Raw genomic sequence first — 20,714 nt, 5'->3', positions numbered from 1 at the left:
AGCGAAAAATCTTGTGGCACGGAATGTTTGATCAGTAGCCACAGTTAGTAGCCAAATGCAGTAAACGCGGTAAGGCTAAAACAAAAATTCCCAAAAAGTGGGGAAAAGTCACTGCTGCCACCAGCTTATCCTTTTAGCACATCTAGAGTAACCAAAAATTCTCTGCGTGTTAGTCTAGGGCAAAACAAAAATGCACCCCATTGTACAGCAGTGTAAGCTGCTCTGCACAATGATAAATGGTTACCACAAGTGATACAAAAGTAACCAAAAGTAGTTACACATTAAGACGACTAAGGAAAACTAAGTTTCCCAGTACTGACAGCCTGAAGGACATGTCAGTTTCCCCATGATATATAAGCAAAAGCCAGTGCAGTGAAGCTTAATGCTTCACTGCACTGCAAAAATTACAGGTCAGATTCAAAAATAAAAGCTAAACGTTTGGGGGTTCCATATAGATGGAAGGAAAGGTGCAGCAAAGAGAAACCTTTCTTAACAACGAACATGGGTCAAATACCCTGTTGTATGGGGGTTCTCACACTTCTGAGGGACTACAACCACGTTTTAGCTCACTGCACCCTTCACAGAGGAGAACGATCCATTGGCATATCAGTCTGGTCCCACCCACAAAGGCAGTCCACCAAAATGCTAGGCAATTCTCCTCTAAACAAGAGTACCATCAGCAACATCTGACACATATTTGTTCAGTCTTGTTGGGCCTGCTCAGAGAAGTGAAGCTGGGCCTCTCTAAGGCGCAGTGGGCAAGGGGTCCACGTGATTTAGGGTGAAACTCCAAATTCTACAAACTCAACAAGGGTGTGGGAGCCCTTCTACTGACAACGAACATGTGTCAAGTACCCTATTCTATTGGATTTCTTCCACTCAGGAATATCTACAACCACGTTTTAGCTCACTGCATCCTTCACAGAGGTGAAATTCCCATTTGTATATCAGCCTGGTCCCAACCACAAGGGCAGTCCAGCACCGAAATGCTAGGCAATTCTCCTCTGAAAGGCTGTACGCTTTGCCCTCAGAATCATATTTACATCCATATCTCCTAATAACAATATTACACATCAATGAAATATGGATTTCTAAATGTACATGTTCAAGCACAGTTCAGGCATATATTTGGCATCAAGTTGTGTGATGAAATATAACACAGTTATTAATATTGATAAAAAAATTCAATTATAACAAATATGAATAGGTCATGTTTAATCTCATTTTGTAGACAAGACTCGCAGTTTCAAAACATGTGTTCTTTTGATTCTAAACCTCTGCATTGTGAAGTTATAGTGAAAACTGGTTTTTAAATTGCCACATATATTGCTTAATAAAATGGTCAGATTACTTTCTTTTGAACTTACTTTGCATATGGAAAAAACACCTCATATTGGCACAATGAATAATGTGACCAGCTCTCAGAGGGCCTTTGTGAAGCAAATGACTAGTAGGAGAATCGGACAGGGCCCATTTGTTTGAATTTCCATTAACTCAAGGCAGTGAGTTTATTACTGAGCTAATGTCAGCTGTTCACATTTATATTGTATTGGGTGCCTTTGAAGCTGCAGTTCTGGACAAAAGACCCTCTACCATGTGTTCATCCCTTGATTATATCGGGTCAAGAGACCATGATTTGAATTTAATTAGAAATTATTGTATTTATTTATTGTGCATTTGTAAGGCCTTTATACAACAAGAAATTGTGTTTCAAAGCACCCACATGGCAAAGGGAGGGAACATGGGACAAAGGCAGTAGAATACAATAATGGACATGATAGAAGTGGTCCTACTAGGCCTTGTGAGCATTCAGATGTGCAAGTGCAGAGAGAGAGAAGGGGAAGGGGGTAAGGGCTAAAGAGATTCCCCGGAGGGGGAAGTGCCAGGAACCTGTAAAGTGCTTGCCAGAGGTCGCATAGTAAGGAATGATCATCTGCCAATGCAAAGTGCAGTCCTGTGAGGGAACGCAGGACAGTGGGTGCCCAATGGCAAGTGCTGGCAGCGGGAGAGGCTGAAGGCGATTGGTAGGAAGGCCATGACCCAGGAGGACACACAAGGGCTAACGCCACCAATCTCAGCGACTGAGGGGTTTAGAAGTGGAGAGGGAGGGGAAGGAGGAGGTAAAGAGGGAAGTCTTGAGGTGCTTCCAGAATTTGAGGAGATCCGGCTCAAGACGGTGCAGGATGGGAGGCTGTTAGAGAGGGAGTAAGCCGAATGCAAAGATGTATTTTTGTAAGGCCCTAAGAATGTGGTGGTATTGTTGGGCTGGGTCTAATGTGTTCTGTTGATTGCTGAATAAGAGATCTGTTTGTCCAAATGGCCTTACCTCATGACCATCTCAAACCTCCAGCTTTGACATGTTATTCAAATACACATTTGGCCTGACATTACATTGAGTCATGGGGTCTTCTTGAAAAACAAGCTAATACAATATATGTCAAGCCAAAACTATGGAGATGCCATGGTCAATGTAGATTAACCAGCACTGTTTTCTTTATATAATTTCCAACAAGTAATTATGGACATTTGATACATTTAAAATGTATACCGTTACATCTAGTTTCAACTTTTTTATATTTGACATTATTTTGCATGCTTTTAAGAAAATTCACGGCAGAATTAAAGCAAAGTCCTGTACAATGGTATGCTTCATTCATTATTACATAGCAACACCTTCCAGGTAAATGTAGAGACGGGTGCTGTTTCTTTGGCTTACATACATTTTTCGGCCCACTATTTACTGGGAATAGTGTTATTATTGATTTATCTTAAGTGTCACTTTGCCTTTCACAGGCTCTATATTCTTGTTTGCAGAGTTTGGTCAAGTACCTCAGTGTTTTAGTATGTTAAAGTCCGGTTGGAGAAAATGTACACTATGGATAAAGATAGCCAGACACCTTTTCAGCATTTCGCACTCGGATTCTGCCAGTCTCGATCTTCTTTCATAACCCCCCTACAGTGCCCAAAGAGGTGAAGAAGGTGAAAACAAAATAGAGAATTAGAATACCCTAACTGTTACATGAGAGGTGCCCAAAGGGCTGAAGAAGGTGGCAATAGGGATGAAGAAGGTGGGAAAGTCAGTAGAAAATTGGAGAGCCCAAATTCTTACACAAGAGGTTCCCAAAAGGGTGAAAAAAAGGTGGGATCGAGAGCAGACTGCTAGCGTGAGATAACATGAGGTGGATCCGAAACAGAAGGAGATGAAGGAAAGAGATAAGCAGTAGGTGGAAGATTTATTATAAGAGGTGGAGGAGTCTAGAAACATTGGGAAGAAAGAGGAAGTTATAGAAAGAAAGTAAAGAGAAGGAGCAGTGGAATATTGAGGAGGAGGAATGGATAGAGTAGTGTTGGGAAGAAGCACAATATATTTAAGCAAGATGTGGAGGGAGACAATCCATTAAAAGGCAGAAAACAGTAGAAAGAGGAGGAAGCGGATGGACCCTAACATATAACAAGCATTGGAAAAGCCAACAGTTTGAGCTTGTGTATAACTATTAGGCATTTTCCAGGTACTCGCACCATTTTGCAGCTGCCACCATCAATGGGCAGTGATTATCACTACGGCTGTGCCTGGCAAATGCCTTTCCCATGCATACACAAAAGCCGAAACTGTTGGCATTGCCAAAGCGTGTTTCAATGGAAGTTACTACAACACCAAAAGCATTTGTGAGTGAATTGAAATCCCACCCGGTCACCTAACGAAGATGCCACTGTTGGGAGACAGTTGTCCTTACATGCTTGTTGCAGGCATACCATTATTCAGTGTGTAGGGATGCCGATGTGACTTACACATTCTGGCAGGGTGACACATCCCAGGCTTTATGTGTTCCTAAAAGGGCCTCATGCCTGGTACAGATGGCATTGGTGCTGTCCTTGAACTAAAGCAGTGAAAGAAGATCCCTGTACACCATCTATTGTGCACCCAATACCAATCCACTTGTGCCCAGTTTTGACAGCCAAAGCTATTATGCAGGCTTGTGTTTTAATAGCTGGCAGCCTATGGAGTGTTGTAGGAATACCCCTCTCCTGTGAATTAATGCCAGTCCATAACCATAAACCACAAGAGCCAACCAGTCTAGTCTGTGCCTCCCCTGTGCCTTGCCCACCAGTGCCTTCCAATGCCATACCTGCAGTGCCTCCCCTATGCTTGATGTCTGTGCCTCCCCTCTGCCTTGCCAGCCAAGTCCTCCCCTGTGCCTTGTTCCCACCCCCTCCCAGTGCCAGCAGTGAGAGGCAATGTTAAGACTGATTTTCTATACTCTGGCCTGGGGGACAGATGTATAGAAGGCCAACATATATTGTGACAGGTACAACTCTGGGAAGCTGTAGCCAAACCAGTTTAAGGTCGCAGTGACAGGCGGTCTAGGCTAGGTTCTGTAGAGGGGTGAGAGTGTAAAGGGTCCAAAATGAGGTCACACAATGGGAGTCACAAATTACACTTAGGATGTATAAAAATACAGTTATTTAATTATGGCCAAACACACTATAAGAACAATGAATACAAGCAGGTAGACTTATCAACCATTACCATCAAACTAAAATGCATATATACAGTCACATGTTCAAGTGCATAATACAAATCAAAATACTCCTGTAAGGGAATGAATAGGTGAGTATCACACACAAAAAGGTCCACAGAGACAATCCCTAACTAATATTGTCCAACCCTAGGTTGCCTGGGGCCTTGTGCCCTATTGTTCAGGATACAGACACAGAACTCAGGAGGCAGGAGAAAATGTAGGTAGGGTCTCTGGGGTCCAGTGATGGATTATTAGAGCCAGGGTTCAAGATAGACAAATGCCCAAAATTACCCCCAACAGTCAGAAGTCTTGCCAAGGCAAGTACTGGCAAAGCCAATAGGTTTAGGCGTAAGGATATTATAAGTCCATTGACTTATAATGGGAGTGTAGGGGTATGTTAAAAGCTCAGTAACTTACCCCCCTCACTTCGAATCTTCCCAAGACTTCCCAGAACAAAAGAAGGGTGTCCTGGCTTGCTTTTCCCACTGAATTCCACAGTCCTCGATTTTCACAGGTTGCAGGTTCCAGTGATTCTCCGGTTAGGATCTTTTGCTGGTGCAAGGACTCTTGATGAAGAAATGCAGAAACAAACGATGCAGCACCCTTCTCGGAACTGGAGGCGTGTCAGAAAAGCAGGTTTCAGACCATGCAGGCCACGCACAGGGATGCAGCAGGACTCAGTAGCCGCGGTCGGACTTTCCGGTCTTTCTCGGGTCCACTTGGTGCTAGGATGCCGACATTTCGCAGAGGGTGTCTGCAGTGGCAGCTGAGGATGTGCCAAGTTTCAGGCAGAAACTCGGAACGACAATAAAGATAACCCAGTAGCCCAAAAACGAAGCTGGTCAGGATGGTTCCTGGGCACTTCCGAAGGCGGTTTTTGTGCTGGGCCCCGAGTAGGCTTCGGGAATGGATGGTCCCCCCACTCCTGGGGTCGTAGCACCTTCGCAGGCCTACTGAAGATCACGAGACAGACACGGCTTCACCAGGACTGCAGCAGAAGTTGGTTGCCAGGCCTCCTTCAGACCGGTTACAGGTTTCTTTGCGGGTCTTCTCAGCTGGACGGATTTTTGGCTCCTTCAGGTTCTTCCAGGATCTCTGAGAAATGCATGCAGGGGCCCTCTTTTTATCCTAAATCCTAAAACCAGGTAGGAGTCGAAACTCCCACTAGCCAATGGCGTAACTAGCCCACACACACACCCCAGAGTGGTCCAATCAGGACCACTGGCGGGAACACTCATGGATACCACTCAGACACACAGAAACCAGGATGTGTATTAGAGTCAGGCTGACCCAGCCCACATCCTGCCTGTAAACACACAACAAAGCCCTCCAGTAGCCCGCCAAAAGCTCCTGCTTTCCCAGGCACTGGAAGTCCTTATAAGGATCTTTCTGGCCTCTGAGGCCAGGAGGAAGGCTAAACAACAAGATGCTAAAAGAATGGGCGAAAAACCTTGTGGCACGGCCATGTTTGACCAGTAGCCACAGTAAATAGCCAAACACGGTAAACGCAGTTAAGTTAAAACGAAACTCCCCAAAAAGAGGGGACAAGTCGCTGCTGCCATCAGCCCATCTTTTATCCACTTCTAGAGTAACCAAAAAATCCTTTGAGTGTTAGCCTAGGGCAAAACAAAAATGAACCCCATTGCACTGCAGTGTAAGCTGCTATGTGCCATGATAAAAAGTTACCACATGTGATACAAAAGTAACCACAAGTATCAACATAGTCACAAGACTAAGGGAAACACTGTTTCCCAGTACTGATAGCCTTAAGGACATATCAGTTTCCCCATAACATGTGAACAAAGGCCAGTACAGTGAAGCTTAAGGCTTCACTGCACTGCTAAATTTACAGGTCAGATTGAAAAATAAAAGCAAAACGTTTGGGGGTTCCATAAAGATGGAAGGAAAGGTGCAGTAAAGAGAATCTTTCCTAACAGGCACCTTAAGCTATTTTTACGCAGCTAGGTTATTTATGGGTGCCAAGGGAGAAGTGCGGCTACAGCAATTTTTTACCTCTCCTAGCAGATTTACCCGTCGGCGACTACTGGTCGACCGGTTCCATGTACCATGGGGCCCTCGTAATGACCCGGTGCACACTGGATGTTTGGGTACAAAGTGTGCAGGCTTTCCTGTGCTTCCGCCGAAACCTGGGGGCGCTGAGAGGTGAACATGTCTATACGGAAATGCACAAGGAACAGGGCCCCCACCGACACCCCCAGTCCCTGTTTAGCCAAATACACGGAAACACCCCTGCTGAAAACGGTACATGGAATAGTCCAGTTGTCACCGGAAAATGAATCGATCACGAATTCCTGTATGATTAATTTTGACATTACATCATCAAAACTGAAGATCAGTTCAGAGGCACATGTATTGCCTCGTGCTTGCTCTAGGTGACACAGCAGGTGTATTTTTCATCGCACCTTCACAAATCTACAGATAATAGAAGTATATTCTGAACAACTCACTGGCACTCATGTAATGTTATCGACCTCTGAGACATGAAGGGCGAGTGGACCAGCTGGGAGAAAACCCTCTAATGGAAGTGTTCATCATAGATGCCTGTCCGCAGATGCATTAGTCCACTGATCTACAAATCCTACTGCTTAATAAATAACATCATACAGCTATCAAAATATGTGTGGTATTCCATTCCATAATTGAGGTGGTACTACCAGCTGAATAAAAACTGAGGGCAGTCCTGAAAAACCAAAAGTGGCACAATGCAAAATGTGGGGTGACCTGTAAATATAGAAGGGTCACATGGGACTCTCGCCTATATGCGGGCCTACATGCCAACATGCCACATTGCATTCCAGAGATGCTTGTCCAGTCTTGTTTTTTAATTTGCATTCCGCGGCTTGTACTCCTAGATGTATAATATGAAAAAGCCCAAGAATGCAAAGAAAAAACCAGACAAGTATCTTCCAACCTTGGAATTGGACATGCTGACATCAATGCAACTCCCAAGTCCCACCAACTTGCCGTGGGCGATGGCGCCTCCACCCCGCACAAGCCCACACCTGTGAGAAAGAAGATACATTATTTTCAGTGCAGTACAGGTCCTGATAAATCTTTTTTTTCTATTTTTCATGCGTATTCACATTAGAAATGGTATTTATTCCGTTTAGGCGATTCCGCGATAGGCATATTTTCTTTTTTTTTTAAAAAACTTTATTTATTGATGATCATGTCTTTAGCATACAGCACATTTAAATGCATGGATTGTACATCGGCATTTTCAAAAACACAGTATGACAAGTTTAACTTAATTAAGGCGATGGCGTGGGAGTGTCTTCATCTTCAGACACCATATCACAAAAGTATATTCTGAATGGGTTCCAAATGTCTTTGGGACAACTCATTCTGGGGAGTGTCATCACATATTACACCTCACATTCATTCACATAGGTGAGTTACCTGAGGAATTGTTCGAACGAGGTTTATGAGGACTTTTCCAACTCTGTAGGATACACTTTTTGGCTACTACACAGGACACAGTAAACAGTCTTCTTGTGACTTCTGCTTCTTTCCCAATGTCCCCGAACAGGTATATTTGGGGGGTGAGATAGGCCGGGATCTGCGTTATACCTTCAATAAACCCGGTGACCTCCCTTCAGAATTCGGTGATCAATGGGCATTTCCAGTACATATGATATGAGTCTGCTTGTGGGTCACCACATTTCTGACATTCCCCTGCGTTATCTTCGGTGAACCTAGCCATCCTGGCTGGTGTATAGTGCAATTTGTTTAGTATCTTGAATTGGATTAGGCGGAGGCCTGCATTCAATGACACTGACTTAGACAGTTGACAGTACCTAACCCAATTCTCCTCTCTAATTGTCACCCCCATGTCCGCCTGCCAAGTTGCCTTAACAGTCTTCAGAGAGGGAGAGTGTGTCTGTACAATAGTGTATAATCTAGACACACTGGGTCTGGCCCGGAGGTTAGAGCCCACAGGCATTCGTGGTTGTCGGTCAACAGTGGCCACCTAGTGGCGAATGCCGCTTTCATGCGATGATATTGGAGCACTCTGAGCTGTCCACCCCCAACCGTGTTAACAAAGTCTTCAAGAGTCATGTATTTCCCATTCGGAAACATGTCCCGCATTTTTATCTCCCTGTTTGGATCCCATATTTTCTGTATATCTACGTCAAAGGAAGGCAAGATACCGGGGAAATTCCACAAGACGACGTCCTGGTCGTAGGGTGATTCTACCTTTAGTCTTTTATAGATCATGGTCCAAGCTTGGACTGTAGTGCTTACCGGATCGAAGTTGCATGAGTCGTTATGCCGCGTACTAAATAGGATGGATCAGAGTTCAGTCGGGGATATGTGGTGCAGACTCTAAAGGGTCATACCAGTGCTTAGCAAATTGAGCTTGTGCCACGAGGTAGTAAAGTTCAAAATCTGGCGCTGCAATACCCCCGTTATCGTATGATTCAACCAGTTTTTCCCACTTCATCCTGGCTGCTCCCCCATTCCATATGAACGTGGTGGCAATGGCTCGGAGTCTGTCGAAAAACACCATACCCGGCCAGATCGGTATGTTTCCGAAGAGATACCGGAGCTTAGGCAGGACCACCATCTTTAGGATTGCAATGCGACCCAGCAGTGAGTTGGGAAGTCTGGCCCACAGTTGTAATTTGACAGCGAGCGTGTGCAGGACCTGGTCATGGTTGTCGGAGTACAATGATGTCTTATCCTTGGATACCATAATGCCCAAATATCGGATTTGTGTGGGTGACCATTTAAACCCATGGGTATTAGTGGCCAGTGTGAGTGGGAATATCACAGACTTAGATTCGTTGACCTTATAGCCCGAGTACCCAGCAAACTTGTGTATATCCGCCATGATGGGGCCCAAGTTTTCTTCCGGTTCTCGGACGTAAAGAATAGTGTCATCTGCATATAGTGATATAGACTGGGTTAAGCCTGCCATTCTGATTCCTCTTCGTTTGTGGTTCTGCCTCAAACCGCTACCGGCTCGATTGTTAGGGCAAACAGAATGGGTGAGAACGAACAGACCTGCCTCGTACCCCTTCCCAGTGGGAAAATGTTGGAGATAGTGCAATTAGTTAGGACCCTAGCTCCTGGTTTGGTGTATCATAGCTGGACACACCTAAGAAAATAGGGCCACACACCAACATTTCTGAGGACAGCGAACAGATAATCTCAGGACACCGAATCAAAAGCTTTCTCGGCATCCAAGGATATCACTGCCGCTCGCACCTCTGGATCAATTTGTGCCATAGCCCCGAATAGCCTACGCAGATTTAAAGCAGTGGATCTGGTTGGGATAAAGCTGCATTGGTCTGGGTGGACTAATTTGGGCATGTGCGGTAGGAGCCTGGTGGCAAGGATTTTAGCAAATATTTCCGCATCCGAGTTTATTAACGATAGGGGTCTGTATGAGGATGTATCATGGCACGGGTGCCTAGGTTTTAGCAATACTGTTATTGTTGCTTCCCTCATAGATTCCGGTAATATGCCCTGGTCCATTGCCTCCTCCCACACCCTGAGCAACACCAGTGCGAGTTCGGCGTGATACTCCTTGTACAGCTCGGTCCCAAAGCCGTCTGATCCCGTTGCCTTCCCTGATGTTAGGGAATTTATTGCATCAACTATTTCTTCGCAAGTGATTGCCGGATCAAGAGTTAGGTTATCTTCAGGTGGTAATTTAGAAAGATTCAGGGCCTTTAGGTAATTGTCCACTTCAGTAGTTTATCGCATGTCCCGGTTAGCGTACAGTTCTGAATAAAACCACTTAAACTCCTGATTTATTTCACGCTCCCCGTGAGCACACTGCCATTAGTATTGTGTATGCTAGTAATAGGGGCGTGGTGCCATTCGGCCTTTGTTAAGTTAGCTAGTGAGCGCCCTGCCTTGTTACCCTCCCAGTATCTATGCGCTCTTATTGGGGCCACTATATATTGCATCTCCCTGGCTGCCAATTTGTTAAAGTCCTGTAATATACTGTTGATGTCTGCCAGAGTTTTTTTTATCACGTGTCTCACTATATCTAAGCTCCATTGCCCTCAGGTGTCGCTCTGCATTTGTCAGCTCCGATCGTACGGATTTCAGTAGACCAGTGGTCTTAGATATAAGAGCCCCTCTCAACCAGACCTTAAAAGTTTCCCTGAGCGTTGCATGTCTGCTTACTGGCCCATTGTTTATAGTAAAAAATGTGCCTATCGCAATGTGGAGCGATTCGACTACGTTGGGGTCCTTAAGTATATCATGTGGCATCCTCCATCTCTTAGCTGGTGGTTGGATATCCTGCAGTACTATTTCTAGGGATATGGGGGAGGGATCAGATAGTGTGCAAGGGTGTATGACGCAGCTCTTCAGCACGCCCGAGAGGGGTGCAGTAATCGATTCAGTATTCAGAATCATGTACCGAGGAATAGTATGTGTATTGTCTATCAAGTGGATGCAACCTCCTCCATGCATCAACTAGGGGCAGCTGTAGTATAATCTGTCGTAAAGTGACGGCCGCTTTGGTGGGTCCCCGGTGCATAACCGATGAGCGGTGCAGGGAGGTATCTAATATCGTGTTGAAGTCGCCACCCCACACTATCCAGGCATCATCTGCGGGGGTGAGCATATTCAAGATGTCTGTGTAAAATTCAGGGTCGTCTATGTTTGGTCCAAATGTGTTGACCAACACGAATGGTTTCCCAGCTATATCCCCTAGACCAATACATATCGCCCTTGGGGGTCAATCTTGCTGTTCACATATCTGAAGCCCACCGAGGGGTGTACACCCCTAGCCTGGGAGCAGTATTCCATGTAGTACCTTTGTTAGCCCCAGTGTGTAAGTAAATCATTGCCAACCTTTTTGCGCCTGTGTTTTTCTTGCAGAATCACTATGTTCAGGTGGTGTCTAGCGATGTATGATCCCACCTTTCTGGACTTAATCTGGTTGTTGAGCCCAGGAACATTCCAAGTTAAAAGTTTAAGGTTTAGCCCTTTGCCCATGGGATTCTTATAGACCATTTGTATTTGTCTAGGAGACCTTGTACCATGTGTGCCTTAGCTAGGAAGGTGCCGTCCGCAGCGGCATGACCATACGGTTTTGTACATTTAACCCCCACAACATGTCCAAGACTCCACACCTTCCTCTCCCCCTTCGTGGGTGTCTTGGAGAGTGTCCAGCTGTCCCCTCCCCGCCCCGCATCATCTCCCCCAACTTGATGATGTAGACCTGAAAACTTGTGGAACACTCCCGAAGCTTGCATGTTGCAACAGTGTGGCATTCTTCCCCGATGCCCTCAAACCGGGCTTAACAAGTGGTGTCTAAAGCCGCCTATTCTAATGTTTGATCAACTTGTATAAAGGATATCAACCGGTCGCCTGTCAGTCTGCTGGATCTCGCCTCTCCTCCTCCGGTCTGGGTCTCCCATTCTGATCAGCACCATCCTCCCTGGGGGGCAGTGGGATGGAGGCTTCCACAAATGCCATAACTTCTGAAGGAGTTTCAAAAATGTGTGCCTTGCCCCCATGCTGTATCCTCATTTTGGCTAGGAAGATCAGGGCATACGGGACACAGCACAGTCAGAGTAATCATTTTACTGGCTCATATGATCTCCTCTGTGCCTGTACGCCTGCCGCGAAGTCCAGGTAGATGTGGATGTTATTCTCTTCATATTGTAGGGTGCCCTTCTCTCTGGCCAGTCTAAGAATCGTATCTCTGTCTCTATAATTAAGGAGACGGGCAATGCTAGAGCGGGGTGGCGCTCCCGGTCGGGGGACCGGAGCTAGGGTGCAATGAATCCTTTCAACCAGGACGTGCGTCGAGAAGGATTCTGTGCCAAAAAGGGATAGCAGTAGGGCATCAACACACCCTTCCATGGGGCCCTTGCCGAAGGCTTCCAAAACTCCAACTATCCGGATGTTGTTCCTTCTTGACCTGGATTTGAGATCTTCGCACTTCCCCAGTGTTTTGGCTAAGTCTCCTTAGTGTTCAGATTGCAGAGCCGCAATGCAGTCACGCTAGGGGGACTTCATAACGAGGGCACGTTGCTTTATCCAGGCGTAAGATGAGTAGATCTGGGTGCCACCCCGGCCCACTCCACTTAGGAATGAAGGCTTGGTAAGTCGGGCATGCCCTGCCAGTCAGCGGGTCCCTCCACTCATTGTAGTGCCCAAAGCGGGTTGTGTTCCTGCGCGCCGCTTCATTTCCACCTGCCTCACAGGTTTATGCGTTGGGGCCCGAGGACACCACCGACCCTCCAGACCCTGCTGCTGTTATCTGGGCGGCCTGACATCCATGCAGCTGCAAGTCGGGCCGGAGTTACAGCGGGACGCGGGTAACGCCCAACACCCCACTGGCGGAGGTGGGCCGGTGATCCATTCGGTTTCACGTCCCTATGAATTATGTGTAGCTTCCCCCCTCCTCTACCATAATCCCAAGTGTCAGCCTCCTGGAAGAGGTGCAGCGCCGAGAGGGCCACCAGCAGCACCTCTGCGTCAGATTTTTTGGACCTTAAAGCTCCAGGCGGTGCCAGGCGATGTCGCCCACATCTCCCCCAATCCCGTAGCCACAGGGGGCTACTGTTCGTGGGCGTAGGCTCACAGCTTCCCTGCACTGAGATGTCGGGCGGCCCCCCTGTCCCTTTAACCCCACTCGGCAGGGATATGCGTGTCCCAGGGGTATCAGAGCAGTTACATTCAAATGATACGTTTGGGCCTTATGTGCCCTCCGTTTGTTCCACCAGAGCGGGTGAGTGCAGAGCGTCTCGGCGCACCAGGAGCTCTCTGACGGATTGGGGCAGGTCCACAACCGCTCCTCCGTTCAGGGTTTGTAGGTGTTTCCTTACTTTTGCCCCACAGTCGTCCCACTGGGTTCTCGGGCAGTCTGCGTCCCAGGCCTCTATCGAATTAGACGTTAGTGGTCTGCGTCTCCCACATCTGGTATTATAATGTTGGATTAGCGTGTGGCGTTGGACTCAGTCTGTCGTCTGTCCGTGCCCCCAGACCTCCCAGAGCTGATGTTGTAGCCTCGCACCCACACAGGTCCGCGGGCCAGGCAGAGCGCGCAGGCACTCGGATACATGCGCAGTTGTGTCGCAGAAGAGCCTGGCGGATCTTGGTCAGAGCTGAAGGGTGTCCATGAAGGCCTCCAACCTCTGCAGAAGTTAGAAGCAGGGACCAGCCCAGCCAAGTGTTCCGAAGGGCTGCACTGCCGTGGCCTTGTCCGCTGTAGATTCCTTCCCCTGCTCTAGCTGCTGTTGTAGTGGTGTTGCTCTGTTTGTGTCAGGCTCCTCCCCCTAGAGGCCGTCTTCTCCCACGGGCTTAAGTATTGTACGCCTGGTTCCCACAGGCAGCCCGCAGCAGAAGGTGTCTTCGCCAAAAAGAGTAGAGCGGATTTCTCGCCTCAGACCAAGCGGTTCTATTCAGGCCTCCAGTCGATCGTTCCCCCATCTTTCACAAGTCGGTATCCCTATGTTTCATTTCGAATGGTGGCCTCCATAAGGATTAATTTAGGAAAAGGATTAGCCACGGAACCGAGCTGAGCTCCTTGGGTCAGACGGCCATTTCCTGTGCGTGCAACAGTGCCCCCCTCGATAGTCATATTTTCTATTCTGAGCGCAGATCGTGGAACAGACCGCTGTTTTTGCTTGTAAGTCCCCCGTGCTCACTGTCCTCATGCAACAAGCCTAGACTGCGAGAATGAGAGGTGGGTCTTCACAAAGCTCCCCCGTCATACTACTAAAGCATTTCAGTTGCTTGTGTTCCTCTTTTTCACATTCCAATTAAATGCGGTTGTTGACAGGGACACCTCAAGGATAATACAGATAGGCAGTTCTCAATTCCACTTCTACGGCCCACTGTGCTAACAGTTTAATTGTGCTGACACTACAGGGCCTTGATGCGGCTCAAAATGGAGCCCGGACACTGTCTGTGCTTGCAAAGGCACTCTGCAGCTCGCTGGGAGAGAAATGCAGAACGTCTCCATATCCGGGCAGTCGAGGTGCGTTGTTCGAAAAAGACATAATATACAAATAACTTACTTCTTGACGGATGGTGAAAGAAAATGGCTGCTGTGAGTAAACACATACAGACTGGAGAACCATCCACATCATACTGACATCACTCACTGCACAGCCAATCAGGTGCTGCTTACATTAAAAACACTAGACCAACACTCCACAAATCACTATATGGATGTATTTTTAAATACAAAATACATTAAAATGTGTACATTACTTAAAATCTGTAGTAAATATTTTTTAAAGTATCAATAAAGTCCAATAACTTTTTCTTAACGTTAAAATATGGCAGCCGCCATTTTTGAAGTAAAAATGGCTGACAAATTCACTAGACAGTAGAAATTGAGCCAAAGAGTGCAGAAAGAGGTGTGGTTGGAGGGAAAATGGGAGGCAAATCGTATAGATTTCACTTACCAATGGGCGTTAAATGGGTGGGACACATAGCCAAACTACATAAATCCATCCTCATTTGTCAACCTGCATTGAAAAGCTTTACAAACCTACATTCAAAGCCCCTATTTCAAGCTCTTATGTTAAAGCTGTTATTTTGACAATAGTTTCGGCTTTATAGGTAGCGCTTTCAGCACCACCTAATAGCCAAAACTAAAAAGGGTATATATTTGTAGAAAGGAGCAATAAAACTGGGGGACTGTCGCGCTTCCAGGTGAGATTTGGTCTTGTCCTGCTGCGTGTTGGGTCGAATGGAAACAGTGGCCCACTGTTTCTGGACGAGAGGTCTGGATTGTTGTATCAGAGCCGACACCTTTGTGCCAGACAATTACAGACAATTACAAAGTCAAGAGAATATTTCTCTCTTAATAGATTCCAAGGCACAGGTCCCTGTTGACGCCGTAGCAGGCTGTTCAAGTAGTTTGTGGTGAAGTCAGCTGACATCAGCACAAACGACTTGAACAGGGACTCACCTGTGCCGTGGATCGACCACGCATAGGGATGCAGACTTAATTTCCATACCCTTAAGTTTATTTTTCCTTGATAACGACCCCTGAGGTCGAAACACGTATCGACAAAATAATGAGGGACATAGTGGTAACCCTGTCAAGACTGTATAGCAGACTCCTGTCAACATGTGGCTCTGATCATTGATGGAAGGCCCTCCACTCATAACCCTACTTATAGAGTCCATCCACAGGCTCTGAGTCTAAAGCTGAGGCCCGCGAGAAGGATCTCCTCTCCCCATAAAGGTAGAAGAAGAGTGCTTAAAAGAGACCATGAGAGGACCATAAAAAATTGTTGCGAAACCTCTTAAGCCCAAGACTATATGCTTACTGGTATTTATGTATACCTGCCAGGAGAGATCCCGCATCTGGATTTAATGAGAACTGAAAGAACTTTCTGTTTTTCCTTAACCCTTGCCCCTCCACATCTTGTTGAATAACTACCCTGACAACGTTTGTTGAATAGTTTAGAACCTACCAAATTGTTATTTTGGTCCAATTTGTACACAGTTCTTACTAAACATTTTTCTCAATTGCACCCTTTTGTCTGGCCTTTATGTGTCGATCAGTGTCAACCACGTGACACTGTGCATAAGAATCCCTTTGCTGTGATAGATCACAGGTCTAAATGATTAGGAACTCACTTGTATAGTCAAGGAGAGTTGTGTTTGTAAAGGGAACGATCTGCAACTTCGCCGTTGGGACTTTTGTTATTCTACGGTCTAGCGAGAATTAACACTGTTGCAGGTTGTGGAATGCAGCAGAGAACTGTAATCTGCAGTCTGGTAGTTAATTATTATGCATCGTTTGCATTTTCAGTTAAACTTTTGAAGTGATAAAAACATGTATGCATTTTGATTCACGTGTGTTATTCCTTTTCAGTTTCAGTTCGAGAACAATTCCGCCACGCTTCACATGTCCCTCACTCAAACAGAACATGATACCACCCTCCTGTCAGAGTCATCCACAAATGTACGTACAGGAAAAATACTAGAGGTGATTTTTTCGTTACATTCTCACAATCTTTCGAATATCTGTTAATATGATTGTCACAACTAATGTTTTACCGTGCATGACTATAATCAAAGTAACGTAAGTCAAATTTGTCATTTTATCACATTCATATTTCATTTTTCAGGAAGCTATGCCCTCTTAAAACCTAATGGGGCTCATTCAGACACAAAAACAGGTTATATTAGGTCTTTCATTACTACCCAGGACTCCAGATATTTTATATGCTACTTTTCAAAGTTTTGAGAAAAAAGCGAATTTTGAGAAGAACATGCTTTCCATTCCCGACTGGAGCATTTGTAATCATGAACAAATATATTTATAATTATCAAACTGTTATTTAAAAAAAACCAATTCTAACAATTTTATTTTGGTTTGGTTGCATACATGGGAATCAATACAATATCACAGGTATAATGTTATTTGGTGATTGGATGTAGCAGCAGCTGAAGAGTATATTCCCTTTTCCCTTATTTGCACGCTCATCTTCCCCTTTGTCCCAGTTGCCCTCCTTCCTCTTCTCTATAGGCCAAAGGAAGTCCATTGTTAAGTACTGTCTCGTAAGACCAGCCATGATAGATGGGGCTTGTGAGTTTGTGCTGGGAAGTCCCGGTCATAGTCTAGAGTCGGAGCCCAACTGTCCGTGAACCTGTGCAGGGAGTCTTACTTGGCAGCAGTAACCTTTTGCGCCACAAGAATGTCCCATATTTTGATCCACCATCATGGGCCCTCTGGGATATTCCAGGTGCGGGCAATCGCAATTCTTCCTGCGAGGAGCAGCTGCGTTATAGGTTTGGCTGTTGCCCCCTTCCTTGGATATGCCCCTGGGACTGGGGAACCGAGGAGTACCACCTAACAAATCTTTGAAATTGTGATCCGGGTGATGGCCTCGATGGTGGAGAGACATAGGTTCCAGAAAGATGAAAGATTGGATGATGGTGCGGTCCCACCACATGTGTAGGTAGGTGCCTTGCAGCCCACATTTACGCCAGCACTGTGGGTCTAGCGAATTCTGGACATGATGGAGACGCACCGGGGGGTAGTACCAGCGGAGGAGCAGCTTAAGGTCACATTCTCTATTTGTGACGCATAACGAGGAGGAGTAGCTTCTTGTCCAGATGTCCATGCAGGTGTGATCCTCGATCGGGTGTCCCAGGTCTGTTTCTCATTGTATCATGTACGTGGGCCTGAGGGTCAGCATGTCCTCCTGGAGAAGTTTATATAGGTTAGATGTCATTCCTCCCGTCGGTACCCCTTGCATAGCGAGTTTGATGGGGTTGAGGTCTCGTGTGTCCCCCAGTCGGACCAGTGGGTGAGTACACCAGTGGTGGAGCTGGGTGTAGGAGAATTTATCAGTTTAGGCCTGATCGAAGGTTGCTTTGCAGCTTTCAAATGTGTGTGGATGGCCATTTTCGAACAGCTGTGCTAGGACTTTCAGCCCCCCTCTCACCCAGTTCCTAAAGTTTTTGGGGTGGGTTCCTGGAGTGAAGGACTGGTTATGAAAGATTGTGGTGTTTGGGCCCAGGCCACAGGGGATGCCTTTGGATTTCAACGCCCAGTCCCATATTCGCAGTGTACATTTTGTGAATGAAATTATGCCTGGCCAGGACTTCCTTATGGGGGAAGGGGGTAGATGTAGGGAAGAGATCACATGGGTAACGGCAGTCTTGACTGTTCAATCTCCACCCACCTCGGAAGCTCTGTTGAGGGGATTCAGGCTTGGAAGCATGCCACTTGTGAGGCAACCTAGTATTGGTGTAAGTTCGGGACACCTATTCCTTCCAGGGGAGCACTGCCCATCATCACTTTTTTAGCGATCCTGTATTTTTTCCCCCTCCATATAAAGCAGAGCATTTTCTATTGTAGGTAGAGAAGGGGGGGCAGCGGGATTGGGACGGGTAAGGAGGAGCAATAGTGGAGAAATCATGGGAGCATGTTCATTTTACAGGCTGTAATTTGTCCCAGGAGTGATATTTCTTGAGAGGCCCAGTGCTCAAGGTCTTTTTTCTAGTTCTTTAAAGAGGGGTGGGGGGAGCTTACTGAATATACTTCTCCCGGTCAGGCCGGGCCCTGTACTCCTAGGTAGTTTATAGATTTCTTGTTCCATTGGATGGGGCAAAGTGGTTTGAGGACTTCCATCTCCTCTGGAGTCAATCCCACCGCAGGACTGAGTATTTCCCGTAATTGATTGTGTACCCGGCTACCCTTCAAAAACTGTGTAGTTCTTGGAGGGAGTGTGTCAGTGAGGGCTGGATGTTTGTTATGGACAGCAGGACATTGTCGGCCTAGAGCGAGATTTTGGGGTTTGTGGTGCCTATTTGCAACCCCTTAATATTGGGGTCCTTACCGAATCCGCTGGGCCTGGGGTTCCATTATTAAAGCTAACAGTGGAGGGAGAGATGGCACCCCTGCCTAGTCCCACTGGTCAGTGATATGGATGGTGTTAGTCTTGGATAACCCATAGGGAGGTTTTCGACTAGTGATATTTGGCCAGGACCATTTTAGGGAAGAGTGGGCCGAATTGGAAAGCCTTAAGGGTGAGTTGCATGAAGGACCAGTCCACTTTGTCGAAAGCCTTGGACACGTCCAGGGCTAATAGGGCTGTTTTATGGTGGTCTGAGGTTGCTATTTCCACTAGATTTAGTGCTCGCCGGATATTATCCCCTGTTAATCTGCCTAGTATGAAGCCTGTTTGGTCTGGGTTGATACTTTTAGGAAGGACTGCTGCCAGACGGTTCGCTAGGACTTTAGAGTATATGTTGGCGTCTATATTTAGTAGGGAGATAGGTCTATATGAAGTGCTCTCTCTAGGATCTTTTCTCGGCTTTAGTATTGATATTGATATTTTATTTGTATCGCGCTCGTACACAAGTGTTTCAGAGCGCGACGAGGCAAGGGAGGGGAACAAGCGACAACAAAAACAATGATCTTAGTAGGCCCAGTGACATTGAGAACGCGCAAGGGAGAGGGAAAGGGGGAAGTGCATAGGGGGAATGGAATGTGGTGAACAAAGGAATAAAATACATAAATAAATAAAAAGCAAGAAGCTGTGGTAGGGCAGCCAGCCAGTGGCAAGTGCTAGGTTAAAGGCAACAGACAGGGTGTATCTGATAAGTGCAGAAAATAATGGGGGGGTACTCTAGGGTTACTGATACAGACCACAGTGCAAGGGATTGCAAGGAGGTAGTGAGGGTGGGTGCAGGGTGAGCAGGTTCATGGGCCCGAAAGTCAGAGGGTACACAGGTGCATGATGCAGAGACAGAACAGAGCAGCAGGGGAGAGGAGGAGCGAAGGCAGAAGCAAAGAAGAAGGTCTTCATTTGTTTCCAGAAATGGAGATGGTTCTCCTCAAGTTTCAGAGTGGCAGGCAGGCTGTTTCAGAGGGAGGACCCAGCCGGAGACAGAGATCTACCCCCAGCTCGTTTCTTTGAAAAATGACTGACCCTGAAGCATTTAGAGGTGGAGGAGCGAAGAGCTCGGGATGGAGGGTATTTACAGAGGGACAGCTGAAGGTATTTTGGCCCTAGGCCCCAGAAAGCCTTATGGACAATGCAAAGGGTCTTGTAAGCCACTGGGAGCCAGTGGAGAGATTTCAGGGCTGGAGAGATACGATCCCAGGGCTTGAGGCCAAGGACAAGTGACGCAGTCCTGTTCTGGATACGTTGCAAAGGGCGAAGAGTAGAAGCAGCTACATTTAGAAAGAGGCTGTTGCAATAGTCCAACTTAGTGAGAACCAGGGATCGAGAGACAGTGAGCTTCTGGGGAATGAGAGGAAAGGCAGAATACCTCTGAGGAGGTGCAGTAGGAAGTTTGACTTTTTAGAGACATCAGAGATGTGAGCAAAGAAAGAAAGTGTGGAGTCAAAGATGACCCTGAGGTTCTTAGCCTCGCAGGTGGGGGTAGGAGGAGGGCCAAGGGAGGCCGGCCAGAGGGTGACAGGAACAGAGGGTGAAGGTGTGCCGATGAGGAGGATCTCCGTCTTACTGACTGAGATCGTTGGCGGCACACCAATCCTGAATGGCAGATAGGAAATCAGAGATGAGAGAAGGAGAAGAGGTGGCCGAGGGAAGCCTGAAAATGAGTTGAGTGTCATCTGCATAGCACTGAAAATTTGAGCAAAAAATGGCAATGCGGTGGGCGAGAGATGCCAGGTATTGGTTGAAAAGCCAGGGTGAGAGGTTAGACCCCTGGGGAACACCGCAGGTACAAAGGACGATAGATGAAAGGAAGGAC

The 20,714-nt window shown here is 46.7% G+C and overlaps 1 protein-coding gene across 2 annotated transcripts in view; it reads left to right on the top strand.

Moving 5' to 3' along the window:
- Positions 1-20,714, top strand: part of PCGF5 (polycomb group ring finger 5) — a 1,257,849-nt gene that overhangs the window by 1,185,065 nt on the left and 52,070 nt on the right. The window contains exon 9 of one of the 2 annotated variants that reach the window (XM_069611309.1): positions 16,354-16,443. In XM_069611309.1, coding sequence (XP_069467410.1) covers positions 16,354-16,443 — 90 coding nt within the window. Of the gene's footprint in view, positions 1-16,353; positions 16,468-20,714 lie in introns of both variants that reach the window. The other variant, XM_069611308.1, reaches the window with a different exon arrangement.

Source organism: Ambystoma mexicanum, chromosome 8 (genome assembly GCF_040938575.1).
Source record: "Ambystoma mexicanum isolate Mex_15411 chromosome 8, UKY_AmexF1_1, whole genome shotgun sequence".
Classification (NCBI taxonomy): Eukaryota; Metazoa; Chordata; class Amphibia; order Caudata; family Ambystomatidae; genus Ambystoma; species Ambystoma mexicanum.
This window is presented reverse-complemented; position numbering and strand designations above follow the sequence as displayed.